Raw genomic sequence first — 11466 nt, forward strand, 5'->3', positions numbered from 1 at the left:
TCGATATCCATGTGCGGTTTGAAATTTGGTCATTTCTTCTAAATGACAAAAAGCATCAAGGTTTACAAAATTACCTTGAAGGAATGCTGTCTGTAAATACAGTGAAGGTTTCTGGGTATAAAAATATGCATTCCTTTTTCTTAATCTGCCACTATTGAAGCTGTCTGCTCCGTAATAATTGTTTGTCTTTAAAAGAATCCTTTCTGCATTAAAATATTTCGTTATCTCCATTCTTCTTCCTAGCAAAATAAAAATAAAAATCCAACTCATTAAAAAACTCAATTCATCATCTTCTATGAAGAATTAGAGCTTGACTTTGTACAGATATAGTTACTCCATTATTTTATAAAAACAATTGAGCCCTTTTTCCATCAGAAAACAGAACACCATCAAACCTGTCTCAAAATAGCACATCTGTTACAGAAAAAGAGCACAGTTCCTATTCTCTCGAATACACCAAGGTAAGCAGAGGAAACACTACAGATTTCAATGGAGTTCAACTGGTGCAAATAGGACATTTTGTACATCTCTAAGCTTTCATATTCTGCTAATGTTATCTTCATTCAGCAATTGTAAATATTTTTGAGGAAAGACTAATGGAAGACACTTGCCTTCAGGGAAAAGATTTCCTGCTGGCCTTGCTGGCTTAAGATCAAATGTATTGAAAAGAACAGTACTGACTTAGAACCATGCATCGAGAACATGTTTTTTCAGGATCTTGCAATGAAGAAAACATGACCCTTCTGCACTGGCCAAATACTTTCTAGCAGTCAAGAAACATCAAAAAAGATGTTGTTTTTAACATTTACATTTTTTCTAACATTTAAAAATCATTCTTCTTCATTTCAATTTGTGCGATGTTTGCTTCGTGCCATTTGTTTTAATTTTCCTGTCCCCTGTTGGTTTTTTAGAAGGAACGTAATTGTTAGCATTGCCATTTTTCTTTGGGTTTGTACATGCATATGTTTTTACGCCTTTCAGGGGAGCAGCTGAAGCATGGAATACTGATGCTTGCCTAGGGGGTCTGATGTTACCAACATTTTGAATTTTAGAATTGTTCTCAGGTGGCTGAATATTGAGAAGCTGTTGCTTTGCAGTTGTTTTTTTCAGTTCACTTCTTACTTCACCAGATTGTCTCTGAGAAGACATTGCATATCCTATTCTCTCAGATAATTTCAAGTGACCTGGATGTGAACAGAACTGTCGACTTTCTTCACAGTATAGATCTCCCCTGTGACCTGAATAGCATGCAGGGAGTTTTGTGACACTTTCCTGGGGAGCCAATTGCTTGTTAGGCAATGGGCTGAACAATGCTTTGCATTTGCCAGGGCTTTTTAGGGTACGTATGGCACTGGGAGCAGTCTGTGGTCTGGCTTTGGCTGCCTTTACCTTCTCGTTCTGTACAGTCTGCATTTGCAGCCATTCCAGCTGCAAAAGGCGATCAATGTATTTCTCAAGAAATCCCGTTGGCTTTGGTCGAAATTCAGATTTACCCTCTACATTAACAAAGATGGCCAGCTGCTTCAAGTCCCATGAGTTGAAAGGGGGTGGCAGGAAGTCTGGGTAGTAATATTCTGATTCCTTAAAACCTGTATCAGGCACATGCTCCAAACAACCTGGATCAATTTCTTCAGCTCTGAGTATGAGTTCTGGTGGTGTGCAGGGAGATGGAGGAATGGGAATCCTTTCTGAATCAGAGAGATCACTGGCACTATCATCTTCAGCATCTTCTTTAATAATTTGTACCGATTGAAAATCAAGAAACATTTCACCTGCAGATGCTCCTTGCCATTTAGAGGAGCATGGACCAGCTTCAGCAACATGTTCTTCACGATTCTTTTCCAATTGCTCTTTTTTACTGCAATAAAAATGTTGTACTTGCACATCTTTAACCTTACAGAAGCTACCTTGTGTGCTGCCTTTTATGGCAGGAGGGATCCTGTGCAGTAAAGATTCACTTTGCCTTGTTTCTGGGAGACTCTTCTTTGATCCTTGTACTCTGGGAAGTGATGTGCAAACACTCGTGATCCTAAAAAAAAAATAAAAAAAAAATCATATCCTGTTAGAATGATTAATGTCTTTGGAACAACAGGTTACAAATTTCTTGCCACTTCCTTCAAGGACCTAGATCTACATGAATTAAGCTACAAATGACATGGAAACTTAGTAATGAGGTAAAATCAATATTTGACAGCAGAAACAATGCTACCTACTACTATTTTTTTTATTTTATTCTGAATTTGCCTGAGAACCTATTAAGGCAGTATAGTAAGTTTCCATATTGATGACTTACATTCATTATCCCCAGAAATTCTGAATTCTGAGTCTAGGGAAGTTAAAGGCAACACAATGAAGCCATGATTTCATCACAAGCATTTAACTACCTGCTTGAAATGTGTACAAATTAAACAACCTTAGCACAGAATTACCTTTTTGACTGAGCACTGTCATCCAGTTGGTTTCTTCCCTTCTTAACACTACTTGGTTGGTTGCCGTCTTGACTGTTGTGGGAAGTCTGAAAAGATACGAAAGTATGTGATGTTACTATGAAAGCTGACACAAACTAGGTACCATTTTTCTATGAAAAAAGAACTGGTTTGATTTACCTTTTCACTGGCACTTGATACATTTTTCCCTAATGTTCCAGGAGCCAGTTTCACATGAGAAACTGGTTTCTTTAGTCCTTTGGTGCTTGGATGGCTTTTTCCATTACTGTAATTAGCAAGGATTAAACAGTGTATCACATACAAATAGCAACATATGATCATCAGAACAGAAATACAATAAAAGTTTATGGTACAATTAAGTTTTAGAGAGTTGACTGCAACTATTCTTAATATTCACTGGAACTATGCTATGCTAACTTTTTGTTTTTTATAGTATTACTATGCTACTATTATAGCAAAATGCGTAATTAAATTAGATGATACGATAAAAGAACTTAGCCCTTATATAAAGTCTTCTATAAGAGGATCCCAAAGTTACTTTGGGGATAATAAATAGTAAGTATTAGAGATTATGTATTTAATTAATATTTTATATAGTACCTGGTACTGATGGTCCTACTGCACTTTAACAAAATTAATTACAAAGTACAGTATAGAGGCCACCACAATCAAATCTTGCTTGCCTTTCTCATTTGCATAGTCTTAAAATTTAAAGGATTATTCCTATGATGTTAATGAGTGGAAGTGGGCAGGGAGCATATTATGATATTACTACAAATTAATTCACAACAGAGGCACAAAAAGATTCATCAGTTTGTTTTATATTGGAGTTGTACAAATATTAGAAAGAATAAAATACATATGCAAGCAAAAGGAATGGCATTACCAATCTGGACAGCTTAAAACTAATGTATATATTTTACTTCAAATCAGATACATCAGTGTAAGCATAGCATCATTAAATCAGTGTGTTACTGAAGAACCAGAAAATAGTGTTTCTTCTACAAACAAGAAATATTACTAATTTTACAAAAGAAAGTTTTAAAATGTCATCTTAGAACAGGAATAAGAAAATTATGCCCCCCCCATCTAATTTAGATTGACCACAGTTTAGTTAATGTCAGGCTAGGCATCTTGTTCACAGTTTCACAGTTTTTAAGTCAATGTAGTTAATTTTGTTCAAAAAAAAACACGCTATTTCATCAACTCAAGAGCTTGCAGCATAACGAAAATGAATCTGGTGCCTCCAGCAGTGACACAGTCACCTCTGTCACTTTGTGACCTGCATGGTCCTACTGCACGATCATTTGTGGTGGTGTGGATCAGAGAGGGGGGTGAGAATCTGAACAGTACAGTCATGCGCTTATTAACTCTTCTACAGTACTTAGAGATTTCTATAACCAGAAAGAGAGAAAATAATTTCCTTACTTTACCATTCCTTTGTGGTTTTCATTGATTTGGATTTCCTTTTTCTGTGTCTTTCTGTGCAGTAACAAAGGATGTTCTTGAATGCCTGGTCCCATTATTACTCTTCTAAAATGGTATCGGCACCTTTATCTTTACATAATCTTCAAATGACTCCAGTCTTGGGTCCACACAACACAGTTTATCAGATGCAACGATCACCATGTCCTAGAAATGCGATAAACAAACATACGCAATTCCTCCCAATGCGATTTATTTTTAAAGCAGTACAACAATCAATAAGCAGCTACCAAATGGCACTGGAAAGCACCATCCCCTCCCCGGGTGCTTGCGTATTATTCCTGCATTATTCATCTCACTAGTGTTGATCCGCGCCCAGCAGTCATCCCCCTGGGTGCCGGGAGGCGAGCAGAGCAGTGGGGCAGCACGGTGTACCCGCTGGGAGCGGGTTACCCATTAACGCTGCAATGCAATGCACTAATAACGCAGTAATGCTGGGGGGCACGGCCAGCCAGAAGCAATGCACACTTTGCTGCTGCAGCCACCGGCCCAGTGCTGTCACCCCATGGCTTCTGCAGTCAGTACCGAGGGGATGCCAGGCCGGCCACGCTGTTCAAGCCTGTCCTGGAAAGATGGTTTGTAAAGATACAGAGAAATATTTTGACGGACAGCGGCGTTAGGAGAGCTGCTTTTCATATTAGAGCACACTCCTCGTTTTGCTCTTCCTGCAGGGCCTTACGTGTGCCGACTGCAGCCAAGTACCAGCCAAATGGTGGTGGGTGTCGCTGCTCTCCATTTAACACGAACAGCTGATCAGCCTCCCGCATCCTGTGCGCGCGGAGTTGTCCTTTTCTGAGCCACAAAACGCGTTCATGGTATATTCATATATGCAAAATTCGTATCAAATGCTTAATATTTTTCTTATTCAAAAGCACATCTCCCAGCACTCATAAACTCCTACTAAAAATGCTCCCAGCAGTGTACGCAGGGGTCCTGTATCTTCCAGAAACCGCAGTCCCCTTCCAGGGCTGCACTGACACAGATTTCGGAAGGCGAACAGCTGACTTGCACCAAAATACCTCTCCTCACCCACCCACAGTTTGGCTGCGCTGAGCTTTGTGTTTATATGTACGTGGTGTGTATTTATGTGGTTTATATTTATGTGGTTTGTATTTATAGGATTTATGTGTAGATGTACATGATGTGTATGTACACGATGTGTATGCACACGACGCAGACCTACACGGTGTGTATGTATACGTGTGTTATCTGACCCACTGCCGTTCCGTCATCCCCCGTCCCTGCTCTCCCTCCCGGCCGCCGGTCTCAGCGGGTCCCGCTCCCGATCCCCGCAGCGCTCCGCGCCCCGACGCCGCCCGCCCGCGGCCCCGATCCCCGCCGACGGCCCCATTTAACAGCTGCTGCCGACGGCCCCGCTCCGCCCTGGGCACAGCCCGCAGCCCCAGCCCGGCCAGGAGCGGCCCGGCGCTGACGAACCGCCCCCCCCCCTCCCCTGCCCGCCCCGTCCCGGTACCTGCCGCGGCCCCGCCATCCCCCTGCGGCTCCGGGCGGGCACCGCGCGTGCGCGGGGCGGCCACGGGCGGCCGCCGGCGGCTCCGTCCCCGCTCGGGGCGGGGCAGGAGGGGCAGGGACGGGGGCTCCGCGCAGGCGGCCCTGGGAGGGCGGGGCCGGGCCGGGGAACCGGGAACTGGGAACCGGCCCCGGGCCCCGGCACCGCCGGAGGGGGCTGCGGGGTCCCCGTGACAGCCTGAGCGGGAGCCCCGGGCCCGCCGGCACCAAGCGGGACGGCCTCGAGGCTCCTGCCGGCCTGAAGAGCCGCTCCGCCGGCCTCGAGCGTACCGGCCGCAGGGCCCGGGTCTTCCCCGTGCGGCGCCAGCCCCTGGTTTGCTTCCAGCCGCTGCGAGAGGTTCCAGGTCTCTGCCCTTACCGCAGAAGGGCAGCGCTGGGCCGGCTGCCTCAAACCCTCCCCGTCCGGACTGTTACTGCAGGGTGCGTACTTCGGGGGGGCAGCGCTGGGTGCTAACGCCATCAGCTCAGGATGGAGGTGCGCGGCCCTCGGAAGAACCCCAGCTACCTCTCCGATCTCTACCAGAACATGCTGCGGGCTGAGGGAGCACCGGGACGAGGGCAGCAGCAGCAGCCCCAGGCAGCGCACACCAGCAGCAGCAGGTGTGTGCTGAGCAGCACCCTGTCCAAGGGGGGACCTCAGACAAACCAGCTTCAGAGCAGCGCTTCCAGCAGCTGCGATCCAGCGTTACGGCCCATCATACGCCGCCGAGCAAGATCTTTGCCTACAACACCTGAAAGGAGGAAGCGAGCAGCGGTGCAATGCCAAGTTCCCGGGTGCCAGAGCCGTATGAACAGGGTGAGGTTTGCTGATGCTCTGGGCTTAGAGCTCACTGAAGTGAAAGTCTTCCAGACTGGGGAGGATCCGTCCATCCCCTTGCATGTCCTTTCCAGGCTGTCCATAAACTCAGACCTCTGGTACAGCAGCTGGGACTTGGAGTTTACCATGCAGTGCTTAGTCCCTGACTTCCAGCAGCCTGCAGACTGCATGGATTTCTCCGCCCGACTTCAGGAGCAGCAGGTGTGTCTTGAGCGAGTGACCAGTTCAGATCTGGGGCTCAGTGGCACCATCCAAGTTCGCAATGTTGCTTTTGAGAAGCAGGTATCTGTGCGGTACACCTTCAACCAGTGGAAGAGTCTCCATGAAGTGGCTGCTCATTGGCACAGTAGCATCCCTGAGAAAAGTGGGCAGGGTCAGGTTGATGTTTTCACATTCTTTCTCCCCGTGCCTCCTTTCCTCCTACAGCTGTCTTCAGTAGTCCAGTTTGCAGCAAGGTACCAAGTCAACGGGCAGGAGTATTGGGATAACAACAGGGGCAAAAACTACAGTCTGACTTGCCGGACTCACCCCCTCAAGATGCCTAGAGAATGCGAGGAGAGCTGGATCCACTTCATCTGAATGAGAGGAAGTGGCTGCAGAGCAGCCTTGCAAGTTTTGGTGGCCCTTTCTGTGCTCCTATGGCAACAGTCCCCTCTTTGAAACCTACTAAATGTGGCAGCGTTTCAGGACAGGCAGGTAGCCAACAACCTGTACAAACTGTTCTAAACCTCTCAGAGAGTATAAAGGGCCAAAATGTGTAGAGTTACATCTGCTGAAAGCTCGTGTGTTCTCTTGTGTGTGAACCAGTGCAGAATGGTTCAAAGGGATGCTGTCAGGATATTTAGCAGACATCAAAACAAGACAGTTTATGTTGCTAGTCATATTCTAGATTGCATAGAATATTTCTAACAGATCTGTTTTACTATTTTGTACTGTCTGTTTTTTTAAGTGGACAGTGTGGCTTTACTAAGTTTTTGTTTCTAATTTTGTTTGTATTATCTCACCAAGTTTGGTCATTGTTCCAGTTATGCATAATTTGCATGGCAGACACTGTAGGGAAGTACTTGCATTTATATACTTTATTTTTAATTAAGACTGTTAACCATGTTAAATAATTCCATTAGTTTTGGGGTTGAGAATTAACAAAACATTGTTATGAGCAAAACCTACAGGAAAATGTCCAATCAGCACCTTTCCTTTTTTTTTTTTTTTTTAGATTTTTTTTTTTTTAAAAAGTGCCCTTTCTTATCTCCACTGTTGACTGTAGGCAGCAGGAGTGATTGTTACCGGAGTGTATGAAGGCAGGTCTTCATGGGGAAGTTCTCTTCTTTTCCACATGACATACCAGTAGGCTTCTCCTCCAGGTGGTGGCACAGGAATTGTCCTTTCCTTGTGCAACTGTTCTTACTAAGGGAAACTAGAGGAATTTTGCACTCATGTTACAATTACACTTCAAGATCTCAAAGCACTGTAAGAATGCTATTGATCTTATACTCTTACTTGAAACAGGTAACTATAAATGAAGGAAATATGAGAGACGAAAGAAAAGCTAATACATGGATCTGTAAGCAGCTCATTGGAACAGTGTGCTAGAATCCTGGCCGGTTGTTCCCCAGCATCCCAATTGCAGCAGTACTTTTTGAACGCTCGAATCAGCTACTTCTGGTTATAAACCAGCAGAACTCCAAGACTGCATTCCTTGCAACACCAAGCAGGAACTTGAAAGCAAAGTGATGTTTTTACTTATCAGTAAAAATCATATTTACATGTGTTCACAGATTCCCTTCTATAGGAGGGAAAGCACAGCAACACTCATGTACCATCTACCCAATCGATGCTTCCTACTTTGCTACTTTTACTGTGAGGAACTAGTGTGGCTTCAGATTGGCAACAGGCTTGGTGACAGGCACAACCTAGTAAGTAAAAGATTTCCCATTGCTTTTTTGCCTACGTATGCAGCACTTCATGTAAAGTTTATATATATAGCCTAAATTTTCAAAACTGCCTGGCTGGAAGTATTAGAAGAGCTGCTTTTCAGAAGAGCTATACTATGAAAATCACGCTGTGTATTCAGGCATCTTATTTTAGATTGCTGCTTATTCATCAAAATCACAAGTTATTTTTAAAATCACAGATGTAATCAGCACACAGCCAAGTATATATCAGTCTAGAATGTCCACTGAGTAATTCTGGAAGCGTAGAATCCCCAAGAAAACTTTTGTGTCTGGCAGCTTCATGTTACTTCGTTGTGCTATCTATTTAGCAAAACCAGGATTTGAAGTGAACAAGCTGCCCAGTTCCATTAGTCTTTGGCTTTCAAAGGAGCCAGTCGTGAATGATGGTTCTATAAGCTGCTGAGGAGCAATTTCAGAGTACTGGGAAAACTCAGTCCTGTTGGAAACCATTACGAACTGACTGTGTTGGAATGCTGTAGGATGGAACTAACCCTATGCAAATTAATTTGAACTTAGGCATTTTGCATTTTGTTCTTTGTTTTGAATTGCATATTTATAGTTTGTTCCATACCAGCAGTCCAATGCGTACAGCTCTGAAACTGATTTCAAAGCAAACCTGTTGAATTAGAGGTTACTTTCCGTGTTTTAGGGTATTTAGTCAGCCTTCTAGGGTGATTAAATGTGCTTCGTTGGCTGTGGTCTCAGTAGGTAAGAGATGTTTTAAAAAAACTGATAGAATTTGCAAATCATGCTTGTTTTCATTCTCTAATTTGGTAATTTCTGGTAGTAATTGCTGTTACTGGAGTGGCAGATTACATGCTATTTTGATTTCTAAACTAAGTAAGTGAAATGTCTACAGATTACGCATTTGATTTATATAGCTTACATAGGTATTCAGTATAACAGCAGAAATACAAGATGTACTTTGAACGTCTTGTTTTCAGCAGTACTAGGCACTTGTCAGTACTTGAATTCAGTTGGGGTTGCAAGGGCTTTCCCCTGAGAGTCAAGTTCTAATTATTGCTCTTACAGTAAGTGTCCCTACTTTCAATAACGATGGGTTTTTAACTTGTATCTATAGTGGTCAATTACCAGTGGTTATCTGTGGGTAGGGAACAGTAAAAATCATCATTTCTTTATTAACATTTTGCACAAAAGAACTTTCATTTTCCTTTTAAGAGAAAATGAATGCCAGTGGTGCTTTAATTTTGTATTGGAGCACTGAGAGGTCAAAAGCTTAAGTTGAAATTGATTTGAACAATCGACACAACTACTCCATTGGGTATTTCATATCCATTAAGGCAGGCAGAACGCTTCTGAGATCAGGGTGAGGCTGTACAATGATTGCCAGCTACGCAGATTGAAAGAGTACTGCGTGCTTTCAGTCCATCTGCGTTATTTTCTGCATCTGAGTTAGAGGAGTGACCATTAATCTGCAGCAACTCGTGTCATAGAGAATCAATACAGGGAACTGGAACTCTGGTCTTCCTCATATGCCACAAAAAAAAAAAAAGAGAGCTCCGTGAGAAGGGGCACTATTTGGTGCCTCCTGTGGTGGGCTTCGTATGACTGAATGACGTATGGCAACACAGGACATAACACATCTGAACTAGTCTGCCCAGGCTTTCTGTATAGTCAGTCGGGATGTTGTCTGCAGAGTTAGCAGAGTACCTGTGGTGTGCCAAACTGCATCAGCTCTGCTGAGCGCACAGAGAACACTGCGGGATGAGTCCTGCCACATGTAATTCTCAGTGTTCGTGCAGATCGTGCCAAACCATGCTAACTGGAGTCTGCAGGTGTCAGGTGAGGTGAAACGCCTGCAGTGACTGCAGAGGAATCTTTCTTGGCATGACCTGAAATTCTTATCCTTACTGTGGTGAAACTTGCTTACTTAAGTAATTCCATTCAAGTTTATTGAGTACTGCTACAGGCCATAGAAGTGGAGTTTTTACATGTTTGTCAGCTAAGAAGAAAACAAACACACGGGCACATGCACACACAGGTACACACAGAAGCACATGTGCTGAATAAAAGGCACTATTTAAAGTATTATTCCCCTTTCCCTGCCTCCACTCCCACCCCCACCCCCACCCCCCAATTATTGTATTTCTCCCATAAGTAATAAAACTGAATTCTCTCCCAGCACACAGTTAAATTTCTTCTCTGCTGAGCCTGTTATTTAGCAGCAGTTTACAATGGATGTTGGTGAAGCCCAGCGTGACGCTCGGCTTACTGGTATTAATATGCTGTTGCCATCTTCTGGGAGAGAATCTTTCATGCTAGCAAACGTCAAAATCTTGGTGTTATTGCAAGCAGGGGGAGATTATGTAAAGCTGAGACTGTCAGTTTAAAGGTTAAAGTCACGTACACCAGTGTCAGGGAAGTGAGAACTGAATGTCTCAGCAAAGTGAATTTGGCTTGTATTGTCTTCCCTCTGCAACCTCTCAGGGTATTTGCAAGTGCAAATTTTGAATATTAAAGTATTGTTCCAAGTTGTTTCTTTTTTAACTCTCTTTGCATGTCTTGCACTGCTGGAGAAGAGCTGACAGCAGCTGTTACTAACCCAGTTGTCTGTCATTACTGGCTGAGTTGAGCAAGCCTACCTTCTAATGGAACTGAGTGTGATCTCGGGATTAATTCAATATATGAAAAACATTTTTCTGTAGGGGGCTTCTAAGCTGCTAAATATTCACTCATGAGTACTGAGTCCTGCCACATGACATGAAATTTGCACTCATTTTTTCCTGTCACATTCAGTAGTGAACATCAAAAGAAGTCTAGTTGACAAAAAAAAAAAAAGGATTAAGCCATTAAATAGTGGTAATATGCACCTACAATGAAAGCAAACTTATGAACTTTCATAAGTTCTCAGGATGGCTTGACTGCTTGCACTGTGTTCAAACTGAGCACTTCCCTTATCCTAAGGATTTTGTTAAAGTGAATTCTTCACTAGAGTTAATTGTCATGTAATGCACTTTCAAAAACCTGTATTTATTATAGTCATACAATAAATGAATGTCCAGAAGTCCACAGTTTCAAGGTTCTTTCAAGCATGTTTTGTTTTTTAAAACCAAACATGGAATTCACGTAAATGAAAAGGGGTTGTTTTTCCTGATTGTCTTGTCTGGAAAAAAGTACATTACACAGTATGTCAATAAAGTATGTAAGTTAGACAAAAGGTCATTTTTTTTTAGTGGAGAGTTGTAAAATTGTAAAGTGCTTAATTCATATA

At 43.2% G+C, this 11466-nt stretch overlaps 2 protein-coding genes across 3 annotated transcripts; one reads left to right on the top strand and one right to left on the bottom strand.

The window, feature by feature from the left end:
• Nucleotides 1–15: 15 nt before the first annotated feature.
• On the bottom strand, nucleotides 16–5508 carry FAM217B (family with sequence similarity 217 member B). 2 transcript variants are annotated; one of them, XM_048074601.2, is made up of 5 exons: nucleotides 5407–5508; nucleotides 3876–4079; nucleotides 2607–2712; nucleotides 2430–2515; nucleotides 16–2029 (listed from the first exon to the last, which is right to left on the bottom strand). In XM_048074601.2, the coding sequence occupies exons 2-5, from the start codon at nucleotides 3968–3970 to the stop codon at nucleotides 841–843; spliced, it is 1476 nt and encodes a 491-aa protein (XP_047930558.1). In that variant the 5' UTR covers nucleotides 3971–4079; nucleotides 5407–5508; the 3' UTR covers nucleotides 16–840. The 2 variants fall into 2 exon arrangements, with proteins under 2 accessions (XP_047930558.1, XP_013044397.2); XM_013188943.3 differs by having other exon boundaries at nucleotides 3881–4079; nucleotides 5407–5503.
• A 61-nt stretch (nucleotides 5509–5569) lies between these two features.
• Nucleotides 5570–11009, top strand: PPP1R3D (protein phosphatase 1 regulatory subunit 3D). The gene has a single exon (XM_013188944.3). It carries the CDS (start codon nucleotides 5932–5934, stop codon nucleotides 6856–6858), a length of 927 nt encoding a protein of 308 aa, XP_013044398.2. The 5' UTR covers nucleotides 5570–5931; the 3' UTR covers nucleotides 6859–11009.
• The last annotated feature ends 457 nt before the right edge of the window (nucleotides 11010–11466 follow it).

The sequence above is a fragment of the Anser cygnoides genome, chromosome 16, assembly GCF_040182565.1.
Source record: "Anser cygnoides isolate HZ-2024a breed goose chromosome 16, Taihu_goose_T2T_genome, whole genome shotgun sequence".
In the NCBI taxonomy this organism is placed as follows: Eukaryota; Metazoa; Chordata; class Aves; order Anseriformes; family Anatidae; genus Anser; species Anser cygnoides.